Source organism: Marmota monax, unplaced genomic scaffold (genome assembly GCF_021218885.2).
Source record: "Marmota monax isolate L192 unplaced genomic scaffold, Marmota_monax_Labrador192_F-V1.1 WCK01_AAM20220418_F8-fsc00113, whole genome shotgun sequence".
Classification (NCBI taxonomy): Eukaryota; Metazoa; Chordata; class Mammalia; order Rodentia; family Sciuridae; genus Marmota; species Marmota monax.
In genome coordinates, this window is record NW_026694479.1 from 1,062,617 (window position 1) to 1,085,796 (window position 23,180).

Sequence of the window (23,180 nt, forward strand, 5' to 3'; positions counted from 1 at the left end):
GGTCCCTGGAGCCAATCCCTTGAGGATACCCAGGATTGACTGTATGGAAAGAAACTAAGCAGTTTTGATCAAATTGGTGTGTTAATCAAACTATTTTCAGCAAATTTCTTTGTTCCTAATTTATTTCAACTCAACTGCATATTACTCCATATATTCTTGGACGAATAGCTTGTTTTCTGGGAGTCTACAAAGAAGAATAGTTCTCTTCACTGGAGAATTTCTACAGGAGGTTTTCAACTTGCATTCAATTCCCCTAGCTTCTCAGTCATGTCTCAGGGGCTTTTGTGTTGCAGAGACAGGGGATGACCAGAATCCATTTGCCAAAAGGGTTTCCTCTAAAAAAGCAATTTGGAAATCAACTGGCTACACTGTTCATTGATTTGTTTATTCCATGACCATTTTGGGGGGGTGGCTTTATTCCAGATACATGGGACACAGATGCAATTTGCCATACCCCAGACAAGAGAATTCTGGGATAGGCCATGAGAGCCAGTAAGGACAGGAAATGGGATTCCCAGGGAAGAGATGGACAGAGGGAGTCAGGTACCAAGTCCATGGAGAGGGGAGGAGAACACAGCGGGATGATGTCTTGGGGTTTGGGGGCAGAAACCAGTGGTCAAAGTGAACTGTGTATATGACCAATGCATAGGTGAAACTTCTTGTCCCCAACAGCATGACCACTGATGGCTAGTCCAGCAGAGCTGACTTCCAGGTTATTTACCCAAGGATTGCAGAGAGGTAGCACAGCACTCCCTCCCTACCCCAGGAGCCACCATTCCAGTAGTAGTCATTCATTCCTCATCTGGTCCCATGGGAGGAGTCTAGTCCCTGACCCTGGGCCAGACATTTTTCCTGACTTCAAATTAACTAGAAAATACCAAGATTAAAACCTACCTTTGGCCTCATTAAGCAGAGACTCAGCCTGGGGGACACACACTTCCCCTCTCACCTTGGTTTCCTATTAGTCACTTTATGCCCAATGGGTCATGTTCTGTTGAGTTTTCAGAAACCGCTCTAATGGATGAGCTGCCTGTCATCTAATTTATCTTCTGCAGCTTGCTCTCACCTCTGTACACAAGGCCAGTCTCCAGGGGTATCCTGTGCTCCAACTAACCCACCTCCCTCCTCCAGAAGAGAGCTACTGCCATAGGTCTCCTTCCCTGCAGGGGGCCAGGCCAACCCTGGGGAAAGGGTCTCTGAGATCAAAGGCCGTGCTTTCCCCCAAGGACTTGTTCCCACAAGCTCCTGCTCCTCAGATGTATTTTCCTGGAAAAGGTTACGTGTTTCTATGAGAGTTAATTGGCTTAGCTGTTTTAATAAGCTCTCTTGAGACATGTATTCAACAGTTGCACACCTGTCTCACATCACATAAAATGCAGCTCACAGGAGTTATTGTTCCAAGATGTGTCAAAGTTGGCAAGCAAGAGTTACACTTGGAAGGCGAGACCTGTGCTCGAGGAAAGTTCAGAGAAATGTGATTTTTACGGGCTCAACTTGGTGGTCCTTGGAGAATGTCGCCAGGAAGCAAGGGACATTCAGGAAAAGAGTGTAAACCATGGGAAAGTACCAGAGCTGGAAGATCTGATGGCTAGCAGACAGGGAGACCTTGGGACATTCACTTCACCTATCTGAGGCTTTTTTTTTTTAATCTCGAATACAAAAGAGTGTGGTTTGATATAGGCTGCTGGGTATGGCTGTGAAACTGTTAATTGCACAAGGATGCCACAAGTATGGGGGCATCGTGCACATCATAGACATTATAGATTTGTCTATTTGTTTTGTCAATTTTGGGATCCACGGCAGTGCAGTGAAAAAATAAGTTTATTGAAAATTTTTCTGATGGATGGAAGTTAATTGTTTTGAAAAAAAATGTCTTTAGAATTTATTTTTTGCACAAAGGTACATGGGCATAGTGGCGGCACTTGTTGGTTATCCTTTGATTCCCTCCAACTCTCTATTTCCTGCTCAGGATATATTTATATATAAGAGACAGCATTAGGTGGGAATATCCAGCAGAAAAGTAGACTCTAGACAAAGACAAGAGTAGATCCCAAGAAAGGAACCCTACTTAAGGCAATTCTCTTGGAATTTTCCTGGGAATGATGAGGAAACAAAATGAAGTGTAGAAAGAACATGTCCTCAAAGGTATCCTGAAGCCAAAATCTGACTCCCTGGCCATTGCCTTTGCTGATCATGTCCTCACAACCCTGAGACAGAGATTCAGAAACCTGTGCTTTCCTCAGTCATGCTGGGGTGACCTGTAATGACCTCAGTGGACCAAAATCCACACTGTCTGTGAAGCCACAAAAATGGCTGGGGGCAGCAGTCTAGAGGTTGAGCGGTCCTCTCTCACATTCACAGATTGAGACTGTGGTAGGTCCAGGAAAGGGGCCCACAGGCTCCTAAGAAAAGAGCTGCCTCATGGACCCACACAATCCTTGCAGTTGGCTGATTTCTACCAGAAAAACTAAGGAAAACAAAACAGAGCACCCACTCAGACTTATTAGGAAGAATTAACTTGGTTCTAAAACCACCAATTCAATTTGCTCCATATCCCATTACACTGTCCCTGTCATTTCTTGCTGACTTTCCTTTACCATTTATTCATTCTGGGTTTTAATGTTAGCAATAAGGTGAAATGTTTTTCCATTTGAGATTTCACCCAGGAGAGATCATTCTGGACACACAGAGCAGACGGATGCACTTAACCCCAGTCTTTGTCTAATTAGGTTCTGATCCAGCTCCTTCCCAGGGGTGCAGGGAAATCCATAACTTCCCTCCAAATTAATGGTGACCGCAGGATTTGCATTCAGACAATATCTGACATGTTCGGATATGGTTTCTCACCCCACTGTCTGGCACTCCAAATAGATAGTAAGCTACAGTGTCCAATTGGTTCTGCTGTAAAGGTTCTTTTTCTCTCTGCTCTGCTTATAGAACTTGAGTTGTGAGATGACCCCGAAAAGTCAGTCATATATCATTTCTCACATCCAATTCCCAACAACACCTTGTACTCTGTTGCTTTTTGGACCTTACAGTTTCTGTAGAACAGAGATACTACTGCCTCCTGTTCTGCTTCAGAGTTCTTCAAAGTGAATTCTCAAGGATTTCTAGGAGCAAAAATAATTGAAAGGGTATAGTTTTAAGACCTTCAACTTTCATATTTATTGCTAAAATTATCCTAACGGAAAACATGTCCTTTTCCTATCTTACATAAGAAAGAATATCTTTTACCCCTCAAGAATCTCATAAAGGTACATTTCTGCTCTCATTGATATACAAGAACATAAAAGCCTCCAGCACCAAAATATTGGTGTAAATGTTTCAAACATAAACTAATCTAGTGAAAAAGTAACAAAAATTTTCAAATAACAGGTACTTTCTAAATGTTTTCTCTTAAATTATTTAATAACAATTTAATTTAGTTGTCATCTGAATATTATTTTAAAATTTATGATAGATCATTGTGTGAATTTTGACTTTCAAAGAACTGAATGACATTGGTACAAATACTTCTCTTACATTTACTTATTTATGTGAACACCTTTCTTAACACTTACATTTAACAAACAGAAATAGAATTGATTCTGAACTTGTTTCATTCTGGAGTCAGTCATTTATCCATGGATATATGAATTAATTTTTTGAGTGTGTGGTGCTGGGGACTGAACTCCAGGCCTTGTGCATGTGAGGCAAGCACTCTCCCAACTGAGCTATAGCCCAGCCCAATGAATTAATTTTTAAAAGTGTCTCTGTTTCTTTCATTAACAGGCAACTTCTTACAAAATACATATTTTTTTATATTTTAAAATTACTTGTTAAAATTTGGGATTCTACTTGGTACAGTGACAGGTTAAATTGCTTTAGAACAATTTGTCTTCCCATGAACCAGAAAAGCTTCTGGACTATGTGTATGCATGTGTATATATGATAGATGACAGATATATGAAGATATAGAGAAAGAGCTATATTTGGAATTAATACCATGTCTCTACTACAGTAAAATCCTGACATCAAAAGCAGTAGTTGAGAGCTAAGAAACTGAACCATACTTTCAGCAGTCTTAGGATGAGGAACGGACAAAAATTTGAGTTCAGACCCACCAAGGAGAAGAGACCCACTGAATGTCCCGCACTTTCAGCTGGGACAATAAAGGACAACATCTAAGAGCAAGAATGAGCAAGAAGTAGATAAGTGGGGAAGTCTTCATAAAGACAAGGCTGAGTTTTGAATCACCTTAATCTCTGATTAAATCCATTCTGGCTAGAGGTTGCCTACCCATATCCTAAGTGCCCACCGTAAGCAAAAGCATATGTTTTCTAGGAGAAGATAAACGGTATGTGGGGTATGAAATAATATCCACACTTTTTCATATACAATATGCAGCACTCAATAAAAAATAGCCAGAATATAGAAAATGAATCCTTACCAAAAGCACCAAGAGAAATTAAGCAGACAATAGACTCAAAAGACCAGATATCAGACATGTACTTTAGAAAAAGTATGAAAAAAGAACTCAAGGGTGAAATGGAGACTTGCACTAGTAAATTAGAATCTCTTTCTTTAAAAAAGGAATTTTAAGACTGAAGACAGCTATCCAGCTTAAATGTGAAAAGGAAAAAAGATCAAAAGGCGAAAAAGAATGTAAGAGATGTATGAGACTGAAAAGATCACAGGAGGAGAGGAGAATGGGACAGAAGTAACATTTGAGAGATAAAGAATAAGAATTTTCCCACTAACCAGTAATATCAAACCATAGATTGAAGCAGTGCTAGGAAACTCAGGAAAGAATATCATGAATTTCAGGACTGCTGAAAACCAAAGACAATGAGAAAATCTTAAAAGCAACCAGAGGAAATTGTTCAAAGGGGAAAATGATGAGAAAAGACAACCAAATTTCCAGCAGAAATACTGGAACCCAGGAGGACAATGGAATAATATCCTCAAAGCAATAAAAGAAAACAATTATCAAGTTAAAATTTATATCCAATGAAAATATCCTTCAAAAGTGAAGGTATAATAAAGTCTTTTTCTAGGGATAGAAAACTGAGAATTTATTGCCTGCATGTCTGAAATAAGGGAAAAACAAAATTCTTCAGGCAAAGGGAAAATGGTCACAGGTGGAAGCAAAGAAATGGAGGAAGGAATGAGGAAGAACAGAAAAGGTAAATATGTGGGTAAACATGCACTAAGAATAATGATGATAAAGATTTCATGAATTAAAATACAAGGCAACAGAAGCACAGAAGATGAGAGAAATATAAAATTTATTCAAAAGTTAAGTTGTTCTATCATTCTTACATTGTCTGAAAGTCATGGAAGTAGAAATATATGTTAGATTTTAATAGACCAATGTTTCGATTTTTTATCAGTCTCTAGGGCACTTTGCAAAAAAGAAGTCAATCAAAATGTATAAATAGCAAGTTCTTGGAGGAAAAATATGATACAAGAGTAATAATAGTGTTTAATTCAATAGGAATCGAGAGAAAAGTTATTAAATATGTGACAGATATAAGACATAACTAAATGTTTGATTTAAATGTAAAGGTATCAGTTAATATATTAAATGTAAATTTTTACTAATATTTTTATTAAGTATCCCAATTAATCTGAGTGATTACATTTACATAAAGTTCAAAGGAGTCAATACTAATGCCGAGTGCTAGACTAGTCTTTACCCTTAGGAGAACAGGACTATAAGGGGTCATGGGACCCCTGTGTCTGATGGTAACATTCTGTTTCCTGATCTGAGTGCTGAATTCATTAAACTTATGATTTATTCATTATTTTATGCTGTTTTAAACTTTAATAGAATTTACATTAAAAACAACTATCAACACATGGGATTAAAATAAAAATTAATACAAGCTGCTCATGAAAGATAAACATTAAATCTAACTACACACAAAGTAATAGCATCTTTGAAAGATACCCCATACAAACACCAAAGAAGAGCTGCTACAGCCATATTAGTATCAAACAATACAGACACTAAATCTAGAAGATTTTTAAGTTAAAGACATTTCATGTTGATATAAAGTTCAATCCACCAAGAAGATGTAACAATTCTAAATTGTAAAATTCTTAATTATACACTCTAAAAACAAATAGAGCAAAATCTGGCCAAACTAAAAGGAGATATAGATAAACAAACAATGCTAGTAGGGGATGATCTTACCCCATTTTTTTTTTAGCTGGTAGAATAAGAGAACAAAAATTGGAAGATAGAGAATTTTTACAACATAATTAACAAGCTTAGCTAATTGATATTACTAGAATGCTACATCCAGCAATTGCTGAAGACACATTATTTTCAAATGCCCATGATCATTTATCAAAAATGACATGCTAGCCATCATGCACTTGTCAACAAATTGGAAAAGTCTGATATCATATATAATGTGTCTCTGATTATAGTACAATTAACTATAATCAATAATAAAAATAATTTTAAGTCTTTGTGTATTTTGAAAATAACCAGAAACTTTTAAATATCCCACGGTTCAAAGAAAAACTTGGAAATTGAGAAAACACCCTCGCTGAGGGATACAGAAAATACTACATATGATATAGTAGGATAAGTGGGATAAAACCAAAGTCATGCTTACCAGGAATTAATAGTCATAGATGCATGTATTAGATAAAAGGGCTGAAAAACAGTGACCTGAGCCTCCAGCTCAAAGCAAATTAAATTCCCCCAAAATAGAAAGAAGGAAATAATGAATATATAAGCAGAAATGAATAAAATAGAAACAAACATACAATAAAGAGAACCAAAGCCATATTTATACTTTTTATTTTGTTTTCTTTTGTTTTGGTACTAGGGATCGAACTCAGGGACACTCTACCACTGAGCTACATCCTCAGCCCTTTTTTATTTTGAGATAAGGTCTCCACTAAGTTGCTGAGGCTGGCCTTGAACTTGCAATTCTCCTGCCTCAGCCTCCCCAGTTGCTGGGATTATAGGTTGGTGCCACTGCACCCAGGGTCACGTTTATTCTTTGAAAAATAAAGTAAAACGAATGAAACTGAGAAAACTTATCATCAAGAAATAAAGAGAGAAGTCACAAATAATCAATAGTAAGATGGAAAAGGGGGAAGATCAATATGTTGTGTCAATGTATTTGAAAAATGTAAATAAAATAGACACATTTCTGTGAAGGAGTATCATCTAATCCATTGAGGGCCCAAACAGAACAAAACGCAGAGGAAAGAGGAACTCCCTCTTCCTGCCTGATTGCTGCAGCAGGATATAATCTTCTGCTCTCCATACTCATGGTTCTCAGGCTTTTGAACTGGGACTAAATGGGAGCCATCAACTTTCCTGATGGTCCAACTTACAAATGGCAGATGGAGAGATTCTTAAGTCTCCATAATCATAAAAGCCAACTCCTCATAATAAATCTCTTCTAACACACAGGTCTCCTATTGGTTCTGCTTCTCCAGAGACCCCTAACTACACCGCCTAACATGGAAAATGGTTAATTTTAAAAAATAAACAAATTCAAATGTTGGTAACAGTGTGGATCATAAGGGGCTTATGGGAGCAAATTGATATATAAGTTAAAATCTCCTTGGCATTATCTAATAAAGCTCAACACGCAGGTACCCCAAATCTAGCAAATCTACTTATACATATATCCCATCAGAAATGTATACCTAGGTACACCAAAGAACACACACAAAAGTGTTTATGTCAGCATTATCTGTACCATTTAAGAACTGGCAACAACCTATATGTCCAGCAACTATATAACAGACAAGTAGTAATAGATTCATACAGCAGAGTTTTATGTTCTAATTGATATATTAGAAGGGAGTTGGAAAGTGATCACTAAAAATAAGTTCTTGGTGTACAACCAGAGATACGAAAATTGTGCTCTAATTTGAATATGAATAATTGTGTAATATGAATTGTAGTGTCTTCTGCTGTCATATATAACAAAAATTTTTTTTAAAGTTTTTGGTTTCTTGTTACAGAAGGAATTAAATTGTTTTGGAACAGTATGGTTAATTTGGATAAGAATGACAAAAATAGAAAAAGTCAGCTATGATTATTTTGTGTCAGTTAGAAACACTTGTTGCAAATAATAGAGAATGTGCTAAGAGTAGAATTTATTTGTATTATGTAAGATGTACTTTATGGTGGTTCAGGTGCTTAACAACATTATTTTTAAAACCCTGAGTTTTTCTATCCTGCTGCTTTGTTTTAGCATGAAGCTAAATGTCTGTAGTCTCATAGTTCCAAGATGGCTGCCTCAGGTCCAGAGATCAAGGGAAGTTCAGCACTATTTCAGTTACCACCCGCCCCTAAAGAGAGTCTAACAACCAGTTACCCAAATTTTGTTCTTTCTTACATTTTGTCATTTATTTCCCCTCGTTTTTTAAATATGTAAACATGCTTTAACTATTTACAAAAAGAAATTCATTCTTTATATATTATTTTTAGTCTTTTTTTTCCACTTAAAATAATATGTCAATAAATACAAATGACATTTAAAAAAAATGCTTGCATGTTGGGTGTTCCTTCACATAAACAGATGTATCATAATTTAAACATACTTCTCTTACCAAAGTTTATATGGTCCTCAATCTTATAAGTGACACTGTAGTAAAAATGCTTGCATATGCAACTTTGTTTTGTTAGAGTATGTTCCTGAAAAGTGGTCTTAGTATTTTGCTAGGCAAAGTGGGTATATGATAAAACTCATCTGAATATTGCCTAACAACTTCAGTCTCAATGCAGAGTGACTCAAGGTGTATATTTCATATAGGAAACCCATTTATCCACAGTTGAGTGACATGTGATCAGCTTTGGTCTGAAAATATTAAATGGAAAATTCCAGAAATAAACAATGTGCACCATTCTGAACAGCATGATAAAAATCTCACATTGTCCTGTTCTGTCCTGCCCAGGATGTGAATCATCCCTTTGTCTAGTGTATCCACACTGTGTATATTACCTGCTGGTGAGTCATTTAGAAGCTGCCTTGGTAATCAGACCCACTAACATGGCATCACAATGCTTGTGTTCAAGTAACTCTTATTTTACTTAATAATGGCCCCAAAGTATGAGAATAATGATATTGTTAATTTCAGACATGCCAAAGAGAAACCATAAGGGGCATTCTTTAAATGAAAAGGTGCAATACCATATTTTGAGAGAGAGAGAAAGACCACATTTACATAACTTTTACTGTAGTATACTGTTAAAATTGTTCCATTATTAGCTATTATTTTATTGTGCCTAATTTATGAATTAAACTTTATCACAGGCACACATGTGTGGAAGAAAACACAGCACAATCATTCACAGATTAATAACAGAGATAAAGTCTTGAGAAATATGTTGTTAGTTCATTTCTTCATCGTGTGAACCTCATAGTTACTGATACAAACTAAGATGACCACTACATCACCAGACAATGTAATATTATGGGACCATCATCACATATGCCATCTGTTGTTGACCAATATGGCGTATGATTATATAAGGGGTTCCATGTTATCCCTGGTTTCTGGCATCCACTGGGGGTCCTTGAATATATCCCCAGGGGGGATAATGACTCATCAGCAGGTAATGTTTTGGTGTTTTTTCAAACATACATCTTGATCTATAGTGGAGAGTAAAATAAATTTATGGATTGCTAATCAGCAAAAAAAAATTTTTTTTAGAAAAATGTGCATACAACAGACTAAAATGGAATAAGAATGTATTTGAGCAGATTGCTCATAGTCTGTTGAAGCTTTTGCTTCTGTTGTATGTGTGTTTCTGTACTGTGTCCTAAAAGTTTTCTTTTTAATTTATGAGTCGTTGGATTTCTTTTTACTAAATTGTTATGATTACAGAATTTCACTTACAATTAATCAATTTAAAAAAAAAAACAGTTTTTATCTTACTTTAGCCATGGAAAGAATACATTTCTCAGGTAAACTGTATTAATATGCCATTGTTAAGTACAGATACTTTTTTTTTTGGTACTGGGGATTGAACTCAGGGGCACTTGACCTCTGAGCCACATCCCCAGCCCTATTTTGTATTTTATTTAGAGACAGGGTCTCACTGAGTTGCTTAGTGCCTCACCATTGCTGAAGCTGGCTTTGAACTCACAATCCTCCTGTCTCAGCCTCCCGAGCCACTGGGGTTACAGGCGTACACCACCGTGCCAGGCTCAGATTTATTTTAATCAGATAAAAGGATTAGGAGAACATGTAGTAACAAAAATATTTAATATTAATTATACAAAAGCATTTATGGCTTGGTATTAATGTGCAAATACCAAAAGAACAGCCTGTTTCTTTTTCTATAAATCATGGTCAAAATTCCATTACTTAAAAATTCCCATGCCTGTATATGAGAGATGCCAGAAGCAGACACCTGGTCACCTGGGGTCACATTGTATGAGGCTCTTAAACTATTAAAGAATATGCAATGTCTTATTGGATCCCTGGCACCAAGCACAGGGTGGACACAGAATAAATAGCTTTGAGAGAGAGCAGTCAAAAGTTTACAAATAACCTTTGACAGATGAAACACAGGTATCTAAGATGATATAAGCAGTCCAGATTCTACTGGCATTTCTTAAAATAATAAATATTTTCTTGGAAGCTGTGAGCAGGATTCATTCCTGGGTCATGAAGCCTATTTGTCCCATTTAAACATGTCTTGGAAAAGAGCGCATCCTGCCTTCTTGTTCTCTATTAGGTGTCCTAGATGGCCCTTGTCCTTCTGGAACCCAAGATATCAGGCAGAGAGGATGGAGTTTGGTTTTGCAGGGTTATGGCGGTGAAGGGATTCTTCAGGGTGTTTCATGTTATTGTTTAACGGTTCTCTGGACCTCGGCTCATGGTGCTCTCCTTATCTGCCTTTCCCCTCCCAGTCCTACTCCCCAGTCGCCATCATCTTGGTGACCTCTACAAGATGGAGGCTCACACAGGGATGCAAAGAAGGTTTTCAGAAGGAGCAATCCCTGAAGTAAATGCCCTTCACCTGAGTTCCCACAACACCCTGAAAGTGTGCACCTCACTTTAGACTACACGTGTGGTCCTGTTTTCCTGTCTGCCTTCTCCCACCAGATTAGACTGCCCATGCTCCAGGAAGGAGACGCTGGCTGATCCCTTTTGTTTCCACTATGTCTGAACATAGTTACTAGTTTGTAGTGGGGCCAAATAAATATTTAGCCAACTAATATAAACTACGACTGGCTCACCCCGTTCCTGCTCTGTGTTCTGATGATAGGATTGGGAATCTCATCCAAGAGTCTGGGGCAGAAAAGCTGACCCCTCTCATAGTTGAATTGCCTTTGGGTCTTGGGAGAAGCAAGGTCATGACTCAGAACCCCTGCTTGAACTCTTTATTTTTTGCTTGCTAATCCAGTGGAGTGCCTCTAAGTCCACTTAGACTTTGTGTAATACCCCAAGATAGTCGTATTGATATTTTACAATTCTCCAACTAATCAGATACAACCCAACACTTGGTTCTGGAATAGAAAAATGTACACTGGAAGACCTCATAGTCATAATAATGATCTATAGGAATAAAGTTTTAATTGAGGAGTTTCTGTCCATTAATTAATTTGTGCTTTCTTTCCGTTATCCAGTTTTTACTGGTCCCTGTTTTGGTACATCAGTGTTACATAGGAATGGCATTTAAGAACCTCTGATCCAATTAAGTAAAATTATATTTAAATGCATCACCTGTCAGAAAATAAGTTATTTTAGTTCATAAAAATGTACAACCATTTTATTTTGACTAATTATGTTTACTTCCCCAAAAAGGCTCACACCCCACTTCAGTTATTGAAGAGAGTAACCATTTGCTATCTTTTTCCTTCTTAGGCTGTGAGGTTGAGATTCTTGGTGTCAGACCTACTTACTGCCTAGAATATAAAAATGTCCCAACGGATATCAATTTTGCCAATGCAGTCAGTGACGCTCTTGACTCACTCAAGTAAGTATCCCCAATTCTTAGCCATACCATTGTTCTTCATTTCTAAGACCAATAATGGATCTCAAAGTGAAGGAAGAGAGCCTGGCATAGGTGAAATAATGTCTTGCAGAGTTTGTGAACCTTTGACAAGGTGACTCTTAACTGCTAGCAGGGTATACTGTGAACTAGGAATTTCAGGCAGGACACTCTTTGGACACATTGAATTCAGAGCAAAAAAATTTCCAGGGGTTTGAGACCTTCTTTTTTATGTTGTTAGATAACAGAGAAGCAATATAAATGTCAGCACTTTTCTAATCATGATTTAGTGAATAATTGTATTTGAAAGATATCAATAAGTATTTGGCAAAAGGGGAGCATATGTGGTCCAATAAGTTTGGGAAAAATTGCCTTTTCTACCTTCTTCTTGAAATGTACAAAGCACATAACCATATTAAAGTCCAGAACCTTTTTCCCCTGCTCCCACGTGGAACAATGACACAGGGTTTTACACACGAGTCTATGAACTGATCAACAACATAGGTCAAGACAAAGATCTCAAGTGAGTACAGATGTCACTGGAAGTGGTGATCAAGATGTTAGGCTAGCTGGGAGTCTGCATTAGAAATCAGCAACCCACCAAGAGGCTTAGGATGTCTTCAGCTGGAGTTGAGGTCACCTAGGCTGCTGAGTGGGTTTCCTGAGTAGGGTCAAAGCAGCAGACTCACAGCAATCAGTATGTTGGGAACAGGGCAGGACCTACATCCTCCCAAAAGAAAGAGCATGACTTGCAATGGGGGTCACCAGGAGAGCTAACATACACTAAGTGCATATATAGATCACTAGCACTAACCACATGCATTGACCATATCTTCAGATGGCCTCAGACACAGAGGTAACCCAATGTGGATCCCATTCTCTCATTGTCCCTTCTGCCTGAACAATCATGGTGAGCTGCAGTTACCCTTACAGAGCTATCAAAAGAGGAAACAACACCTCTGATTTTGCTGATTCTTGGAATATCCCACTTCCATGAAATTTATCAAGAGGGGCCTTAAAGTTTCATGCTCTGATTGATAGGTTGGAGAGGAAACAGTTTTAAAATACTCAAAAATGGAAAAGTAACACATTTAAAAGGCTTTAAATTTTTGTTTTTTCTGGCAGGGAGAAGGAAGAGGAAGAGTAGGGGGGAAGTAACCTTTCAATAAATGTTCTTCATATGGTTTATAAATCATGTGTTTTATATGATCCTGCCTCTTACCTGCTATGTTTTCTTTTTCTTGCCCACTAGGGCTGAAAAATCACACACACAATGAGCTGGAATATTGTGCTGCAGCCTAGTTTGTGCAAGTATACATAGCAGATGAGCTGAGCTGGGACTGTGGAGTAGTTCTCTATCTAACCAGTGCTGTTTCCAACATATCCAAAATGCTAGCCATCTCTACAGCCTATTGCCATGCCAAATATGAAAATTTGGATCATAGTTGTCATACAAATACCTTCAAATAACAGTCTGTTTGGCAGTGTGATCTCTTCCACATTCATCTTAGTTTTGCTGCTGAATGGACTGTGTGTAGAACCCAGTGGTTCACAGGAAGGAGAGCAGGGAGCGCACAACCAGGAGAATCCTGGGTCAGCTGACAAGCTGGTCCACCTAAGCAGACTCCCCTGTCCTCAGGAATAAGGAAGGAAAGAGTGGAGGAAGAAGTTCTTGGCTCTAGTTCCTCTAAAGGAGTGTTGTCTTTAATCTTGTTTTGCTTTTCTTTTTCAAGCAATGTGGCAAAGCTCTAGAATGCTGGGGAATTGCATCTTTACCTTGGAAGTAGGGAGGATTTTGCTTTTGATATCATTGGTGGTGATGCCGGTGCTTGTGTGTGAGTGTGTATGTGTGTATTTGGCAGAGTTACTGGGATCCCCTAGAGAGAAAAAGCTACAAAGAACTGGAGGTGCAGAGAGGTTGTCCCAGGCTAAGCCTCCACCTGGGATGGAGGCCTGGTGCTACTATAATCACTCAGAGCTCTGTAGCATTCAGGTTGTAGTCTCCAAACCTAGCCTTGAGCTCCACGGAATGTCATTCACATAGCCTACAATTGGAAGGATGCCCCTGGACAATGAAGGACTTGGAAGGATTGACCAGACCAATGGAATTGTTTAATAGCATCTTCCTCCTGCCAAAGTTAACAGGGTCACCAGGAACAGCTCCTTTGAATAGTAGGTGGAAAGATGAAGACACATCATCAGTAAAATTAGACCATACTTGAAATGACCAAGAAAAGGCAAGAAAAATAGTAGGTCAGATGATACTGCTTATGGAAAGCAGTAAGGTGAGGAGGCCCGCCTCCAGAGAGAGGAAGCACTTTCCTCAGCCACCCTATGCAACAGAACTTTTCTCTCACCTTCTTGCAAAATAGACTGAAGGACCGACAGTTGTGGATTAATATTTTTCTTTTTTCTGATTAATTTTTTTATACATGATAGGGGAATGCAATACAATTCATATTACACATGTAGAGCACAATTTTTCTTATCTCTGGTTGTATACAAAGTATATTCACACCAATTTATGTCTTCATACATGTCCTTAGGATAATGATGACCTTCACATTCCACCATCATTTCTAACCCAATGCACGCTCCCATCCCCTCCCACCCCTCTGCCCTATCTAGAGTTCATCCATTCCTCCCATGCTCCCGCTCCCTACCCCACTATGAATTAGCCTCCTTATATCAGAGAAAACATTCAGCATTTGTTTTTTGGGGATTGGCTAACTTCACTTAGCATTATCTCCTCCAACTCCATTCATTTACCTGCAAATACCATGATTTTATTTTCTTTTATTGCTGAGTAATATTCCATTGTGTATATATGCCACATTTTTTTATCCATTCATCCATTGAAGGGCATCTAGATTGGTTCCACAGTTTAGCTGATGTAAATTGTGCTGCTATAAACATTGATGTGGCTGTGTCCCTGTAGTATACTGTTTTTAAGTCCTTTGGGTATAGACCGAGGAGAGGAATAGCTGGGTCAAATTGTGGTTCCATTCCCAATATTCCAAGAAATCTCCATACTGTTTTCCATATTGGCTGCACCAATTTGCAGTCCCACCAGCAATGTATAAATGTACCTTTTCCCCCACATCCTCGCCAACACTTATTGTTGTTTGCTTCATAATAATTGCCCCTCTGACTGGAGTGAGAGGAAATCTTAGAGTAGTTTTGATTTGCATTTCTCTAATTACCTGCGATGATGAACATTATTTTCATATATTTGTTGTTTGATTGTATATCATCTTCTGAGAAGTGTCTGTTCAGGTCCTTGGCCCATTTATTGATTGATAAAAAATTGATTAAAAAAACAGCTAATCTCTGTTTTCTCAGGAGTGAAGTAGGTGATAGCCCCATCCAGTCTAGGACAGTTGAGAACAATCAAAACCACTCTGCATGTAGCAGCTTGTGCATGCAATAAGGTGGCTCAAAGAAATCATTAATTTTCATGGTAGGTAGAGTTGTATAATTATTTTCTGTGTTAGTCAGTTTTTTCACTGCTGTTACAAAAGGACCTAACAAAAACAATTGTGGAGGAAGAAAAGTTTCAGAGGTCTCAGTCCATAGAAAGCTGGCTCCATTCCTCAAGGCTTGAGATGAGACAGAACACAATGGTGGGAGAGTGTGGCAGAGGGAAGCAGCTCATGATGATCAGAAAGCAGAGAAAGAGATCTCCACTTGTCAGATGCAAATATATACCCCAAAGCCACACCCCCAATGCCACACCTCCTCCAACCACGTCCCCCTGCCTCCAACTACCACTCAATTAATCCCATTGGGAGATTAATGCACTGATTGGGTTAAGGCTCCAATAACCCAATCATTTCTCCTCTGAACCTTCTTGCATTATCTTACATGTGAGCTTTTGGGGGACACCTCACATCCAAACCATAATATTTATCCTTCCATCAGAAAGCCCTCAGTGGTCTAAACTACTACAGCTCAACTCTTGGTGTCTGTTCAATGCTAACTCAAATTTCTAACTATAATTTGGAGAATACTTTTTGCACCTAAGTGTCCAAACATACTCCCACGTAACTCCAGGTCAGTCCTGCTCATAAAGTGTCGCTGTCCATTTTGCAGAGAGAATGGGATATGGGATAGGTAGGTAGGCTTTGAGAGAAGAAAGAAAAGCTGTTAAGATCTTGAACATGGAGTCCTACCCAGGGCCATTTCAGCAGAGGGTCCAGGTGGGTCAAGAAGCTGCATGTCTCTGCAGGAAGCAGCAAATCTTCACCCTGTTTCACCTGGGCGTTGCCCTTCATGCTCAGAAGCTGTGTTTATCCCAGTAGTATCCTCGTGAGATGTTCCCTTTGAACTTAGAAAACTTTTTAGCTCAGAGGAAAGGGGAAGGGGAATAAGTTGACATTTTTAATATCCATTTGCTAGCATAGAATCTAAGGGCTTTACTTCCATTACCCCATTTTGTTCTCATCCACCATATTATATAGATGTTGTTCTCCCCTCTTACAAAAGAGGCCACCCACTTGGAAGGTTGAACCCTTTGCCTTGGATCTCACATGCTATGAGGTGTGTGACTGAGCACACAGCTCTTTCCACAGGGGCTTAGGACTGTCTCCTGGGGCCTCTCCTTCCACCCTCCAATCCTGTTCTCAACCTGCACCTGTAAGATGCCCTGAAACAGAGTCATACAAGTAAAGAATTACCTCTTTGCTTCTTTGGGGCCATCTTGGGCCTTGGGGCCCTGGCAAGGCCCAAGTGGAGCAGGGCCTTTTGCAGTCTGTTTAGCACTCTATGCACTCAGCAGCATATAGCCCTGGCGACTGGTGCCCTGCCACTACACATTGGGACTCAGCACACAGCACCCCTGCCCACACAGTCACCTCGCCTGCCAAAAAAAGAAAGCAGCCTGTGATCCACATCCTTTAATCCATCCTCCTGGAAGTTCTGTTGGCAAGATACTCATGGTTCAATTGGCAGAAAAAGGTGCACGATGCTAAAGTCGAAATAAGCCCTCAATAACTCATGGGGTGGGCGGAGGAGTGAGGGGGAGATGGCCACAGTGAGCCTTGGCTGCATGTAGGGGCCAGGCAGCCACTTCCAGGCTGGACCTGGCACACTGATCGCACAGCCTCACCAAAGGGTCGGTCAGGAAACAACTGGCTACGGGAATGGCGGCCACAGCTGATGTCCCTGCAGGCTCCAGCCTATTGCCAACATCTCCAAAGGAGTTCCTCCAGGATCCCAGCACCTCAGTGGCTGCTGGTGTGAATCAAATAGATGAATGATAAGAGAGTTCATCCCTGAGGCCACCAGGAAGCTGGCTCAAATGTCCTGGCCTGGGTCCCTCCTCTCTGGACTGAGAATGAAGGGGCAAGAACGCAGAGGGAGGCCCAGGCTGGACAGAGACTCTGTTCTCCACCCTGTTCAGCCCACATACCTAGAAAAAGGAGTCCGATACATCTGGAAGGAAGAGAAATGGGGGGCATTTCTTTCCCCTTCCTTCCCTTTTGCAGTGCTTCAACCACTTGATGAATATCAGCTCATTTAATACCCAATTGAGGTATTGGGTAGGCTTTTCAGATGGGGAAACTGAGGCTTAGTGATGTTTTACCATTTACCTGAGAACTTCTAGTTGGTGAACCCAGATGTGTGCCGTTTCAGTACCCCCATCAAAAGGTAATTTTTGCCAAGTGCAGTGGTGCATACTGTAATCCCCGTGGCTTGGGAGTCTGAGGCAGGGGGATGGCAAGTTCAAAACCAGCCTCAGCAATTTAGTGAGGTCCTAAGCAACTTAGCAAGACCCTGTCTCTAAATAAAATATAAAAAGGGCTGGGGATGTGGTTCAGTGGTTCAGTGCCCCTGGGTTCAATCCCCAGTACAAAAAAAAAAAAGTAATTTTTCAAAACTAAACATTGTCAAATGGGCTCACTGCATCTTTGGGAATTATGCCAGGGTTCAAGTTAATTTGCCTGAGGGAGTCAGGTGGCTGACAAGGCTGGTGAGAAAGAGAACATGAGAAACAGATACACAGTTGAAGACAAAGGATGGTGGGATATGATTATTGTTGGAAGCAGAAATGCTTAATAACACAGAAGATGATAAAACTATAATTTGGGGGGACTGCTTTCTATATCAGAACAAAATCACTTTCATCTGATCAGTTTCCTACTAGTCCAAGGCTAAATTGACACAATCTGAATGCTAATCAGTAGTTAAATCTGATTCTTAAGCAAGCTCAAGATACTAAAGAGATAGGTAGCCATTTTGGAAATCTGATTTGCAATTTGAATCATTTTCCTTAACAGTCAATAACTAAACATTTCTGTAAATTGCTTCCACTTCTCTCTCCCTATTTTTTTTACCTCTTTCTAAACCACTTCAGTAAGGAAGATGGACGTGATATTTTGAACTTTTTACGTTGCAAAGACATTTGGACAGAATCCCAAGGTGATGGGAAACATAGGTGTCCCTGAAACCCCAGGGCTAAGAGCCCCTCATGGCTTTCAGGGAACTGGGCTGATGGCCACATGTCCTTCTGGCATAGTTCCTGGACCTTAGAGCTGTAAATGGCCAAGAGCAGACCTGCAGGCGTTTCCACCCATCTCTCTTCACCCAACCAATCTGTTATAAATGAGCTGACCTGTGATGGAGACCAGACCCATGTGGAAAACAGCTGGCTACTAAGAATTTATCTGCTCAGCTCCAAACAGGCAAGAGCTCTGCGCCCTTGGAGACTCAGGTCCCTAATGAATCAATGAAACTTGAACATAGAAACCTTTCACATGTGTAATCCCTGAATTGCAAGCATCCCAAATCAAGTGTTCCTGGCATCTGGGGTTGACAGCTTTCTGACACAGAGCCATCAGGTAAATTGTGATACTTACTAGCTTTCTGATGGCATGGAGATTTATGAATATGGTAAATAGCCTTTGAGAAGCCAGCCCAGGGACTGCTACACTAAGGCAAATTGTTAAAATGAAGAGAACTAGAAGTTTTTCACTGAACCTTAATGGCACAGTAAACCTTGTTTGCAAAAGTTCCTAATGGTAATAAGTCACTACTGAATTAAATATGATTTTCCTGTGTATAAGCCCCATGCTGGATGAAATGTAGACACCTAACTGATGATTCCCTGTGTGAATCAGCACGTGTGGAATGCTCAAGATGCAAATGCAGAAAGCAAACAAATGCTGAGGCTTATCTGCAGGACAGATTTTATGGAAACCCCCACTCCGTTAAAATAGTGGTGGAGGAAGGGACCTCAGCCCTATCAGTCCAATGAACATGGGCCTCAAACAAATTTCAGCATATGGATGAAAATGCCATTCCCCAGTACAAACTTTTACCCACCACCTACATGCTGCATGGTGGGACCCTAAACTGACTTTTTGTACTCAACTCTGTATAGAGGCAGAGAGAGTTTGGATTAGTCATTCACAGATTGGCGAGTATGAATAATGAGAATACCATTTGCAAGAAACACCCAAATAATAAGCCTAACCCCACGCCCATTGTGGAGGAGGGTGGTAATGGGGTTTATTAATGAGAGCCCCATTTGTTTTGTTCTAAAAAGAGAAAAGAACATTTCGCCAGGCATTTTACTTAACTTGAAACCAATGCATCCTCAAAACCTTTAATAAAATATATCCCAGAGTACCCAGGAGAATATTACAGCAACAATAAAGAGTGCATGATCTATTGAAGGAAGATACCAGGCAGGACATACTTGGGAATTTGCTCCCGGGTTTAGAGGGTGGAGTAGAGGTGGGTGTTCAAAGGCCCAGTTTGTTAGAATTAAAAGCATCTGACTTTGGAGGTAGAAGATTTGCATTTCCTGTTCTAGAGGCATCTTAGAGATCTGTGAGGCCTTCCCTAACTTCTAGAACTTTCTTGGCACATTTCTTCATCTATACAATCTGTAAATGCCTTTCTGTAAGATTGTTTTCCCCTCATTCCTGGACTTTGGAGGCATCGTCAACCCATAGACAAAGAGTGCTGTGCATTGAGAGGCCAAGTGACACAATTTCACTGTGAGGCTTTTGTCCCATCCCACGCCCAGCTTTCTAGGGTTGGTGGCAAGAGTCATTTCCAAAAGACCACATGGGCTCAACAAATGCTTCCTCGTTGGTGGGGGATGTTGAGTTCTTTCTGAGCATTCACAATAGCTAAACTGTGGAACCAACCTAGATGCCCTTCAGTAGATGAATGGATAAAAAAAAATGTGGCTTTTATACATAATGGAATATTACTCAGCACTAAAAGAGAATAAAATCATGGAATTTGCAGGTAAATGGATGGAGTTAGAGAAGATAATGCTAAGTGAAGTTAGCCATTCCCAAAAAACCAAATGCTGAATTTTTTTTTTTTTAATATAAGGAGGCTGATTCATAGTGGGGTAGGGAGAGGGAGCATGGGAGGAATAGAGGAACTCTAGATAGGGCAGAGGGGTGGGAGGGGAAGGGAGGGGACATGGGGTTATTAATGATGGTGGAATGTGATGATCATTATTACCCAAAGGACATGTATGAAGACACGAATTGGTGTGACTATACTATATATACAACCAGAGGTATGAAAAATTGTGCTCTATATGAGTAGCAAGAATTGTAATGCATTCTGCTGTCATGTATAAATAAAAAATTACATTAAAAATGCAAAGTTAAAAAAAAAAAAGACTGTCAAGTCTTGGTTTGGTCTTCTTCTGCTTTGCTCATTTTGAGGTCTGGGCTTTGCCTGACCCACAGGGCAGGGTTTTGGAGGTGCCAACACCTTCACAGAGGGGTGTGATGAGGGGGGCAGCTGGCAGTGGCCGCCCTCCCTCACCTGTGCCTCTCTTTCCCCGTTCTCTCCAGGAGTGGCCGAGCCGACCTGGCAGCCATATACCACGAGCGCATCGACGTGGAAGGGCACCACTATGGTCCTTCATCTCCTCAGAGGAAAGACGCCCTCAAGGCCGTGGACACCGTCCTGAAGTACATGATCCTGTGGATCCAGGTGACTTAAAGCAGGGACAGCTGGCCTGGCACTCTCCTGTCACTCTCTAGTCTCCGTGGCTGTCACCCCCTCAGCATCTTCCTTCTTACCTGGCCAGCCCAGGCTCTCCCTTCTTCACGCCACTCCCCCTGAGGTACCCAGAGACCCTTCCGCAGTGGGCCAGTGGGGTTGAAGTGACCAGGGTGAGCATTATCACCTGGCTTGGCCAGAGAGCTGGCCCTGTTCTTCAGAACCTGCATGCGGGTGGTAACCAGCCTGGCGGGGACACGGGAGCCACACCTGAGTTCAAAACACCTGTTTTGTTTTCATTCTTGTTTGTTTTTGGTTTTCTTTCCTTTCCATTTTTTAAAAAAAATATCTGTAATGTGAGCAGATGATTATTCTTAGATTACCACACGAGTTCGTTGAAAGAGTGAGTGAAAATAAAAACAGTGTATACCTTAAAAAGCTAGAAGTCTGTTCTTATTTTTCAGCATGTATTTGGATGGGGGCTGTGCTCTCCTATCCTCTCCACTAAAGTGTTCTGCCATGATTTTGAACTGCGTCTCATCAGGATAAACCGGTGGATGACTGAATTTGGAATTGAGGAAATATCCCTTTTCCTACAAATTGTAGTTTGTTTGTTTGTTTATTTATTGTACTGGAGATGGAACACTCTACCACTGAACTACATCCCCAGCCCTTTTCATTTTTTTTGAGACAGGGTCTCACTAAGTTCCCAAGGCTGGCCTCAGACTTGTGATCCTCCTGCTTCAGCCTCCTGAGTTGCTGGGGTTACAGGCATGTGCCACTGCACCCAGCTAATTTGTAGTTTAAAAGCCTCTACATGAGACTTTTGAGTGTAAGAACCTCTCTAGGTGCTGTGGTGACTGCCTTTGCCCACCCCACAGGAGCGGGGCCTGCAGGACGACCTGAATGTCATCATTTTCTCAGATCATGGAATGACGGACATCTTCTGGATGGACAAAGTGATTGAGCTGAGCGAGTACATCAGCCTGAATGACCTGCAGCAAGTGAAGGACCGGGGGCCTGTTGTGAGCCTGTGGCCCGCCGCTGGGAAGCATTCTGAGGCAAGAAACACCGTCATGGGGGGAGGGGTGGAAAATGCATCCTAATTTGCCCCAAGGTGCTTTATCTTCTCCTATAATTTTTTTTCAAGTTTACTTGTATTTTATTTTACTTTATTTTATTTTAATTTTTTTACTGTTGGTTGTTCAAAACATTACATAGTTCTTGATATATCATATTTCACACTTTGATTCAAGTGGGTTATGAACTCCCATTTTTACCCCGTATACAAATTGCAGAATCACATCAGTTACACATCCATTGATTTACATATTGCCATACTAGTGTCTGTTGTATTCTGCTGCCTTTCCTATCCTTTACTATCCCCCCTTCCCTCCCCTCCCCTCTTCTCTCTCTACCCCCTCTACTGTCATTCATTTCTCCCCCTTGTATTATTTTCCCCTTTCCCCTCACTTCCTCTTGTATGAAATTTTGTATAACCCTGAGGGTCTCCTTCCATTTCCATGCAATTTCCCTTCTCTCTCCCTTTCCCTCCCACCTCTCATCCCAGTTTAATGTTAATCTTCTTCTCATGCTCTTCATCCCTACTCTGTTCTTAGTTACTCTCCTTATATCAAAGAAGACATTTGGCATTTGTTTTTTAGGGATTGGCTAGCTTCACTTAGCATAATCCGCTCTAATGCCATCCATTTCTCTGCAAATTCTATGATTTTGTCATTTTTTAATGCAGAGTAATACTCCATTGTGTATAAATGCCACATTTTTTTAATCCATTCGTCTATTGAAGAGCATCTAAGTTGGTTCCACAGTCTTGCTATTGTGAATTGTGCTGCTATGAACATCGATGTAGCAGTGTCCCTGTAGCATGCTCTTTTTAGGTCTTTAGGGAATAGACCTAGAAGGGGAATAGCTGGGTCAAATGGTGGTTCCATTCCCAGCTTTCCAAGAAATCTCCATACTGCTTTCCAAATTGGCTGCACCAATTTGCAGTCCCACCAGCAATGTACAAGTGTACCCTTTTCCCCACATCCTCGCCAGCACTTGTTGTTGTTTGACTTCATAATGGCTGCCAATCTAACTGGAGTGAGATGGTATCTTAGGGTGGTTTTGATTTGCATTTCTCTGACTGCTAGAGATGGTGAGCATTTTTTCATGTACTTGTTGATTGATTGTATGTCCTCCTCTGAGAAGTGTCTGTTCAGGTCCTTGGCCCATTTGT

General features: G+C 40.3%; 1 protein-coding gene across 1 annotated transcript in view; it reads left to right on the forward strand.

Moving 5' to 3' along the window:
- Enpp6 (ectonucleotide pyrophosphatase/phosphodiesterase 6) overlaps positions 1-23,180 on the forward strand; it is a 111,146-nt gene that overhangs the window by 54,146 nt on the left and 33,820 nt on the right. Inside the window, exons 3-5 of the mRNA XM_046419096.2 lie at positions 11,839-11,950; positions 20,791-20,932; positions 21,823-22,002. Of these exons, the coding sequence (XP_046275052.1) occupies positions 11,839-11,950; positions 20,791-20,932; positions 21,823-22,002 (434 nt within the window). The remainder of the gene's footprint in view (positions 1-11,838; positions 11,951-20,790; positions 20,933-21,822; positions 22,003-23,180) is intronic.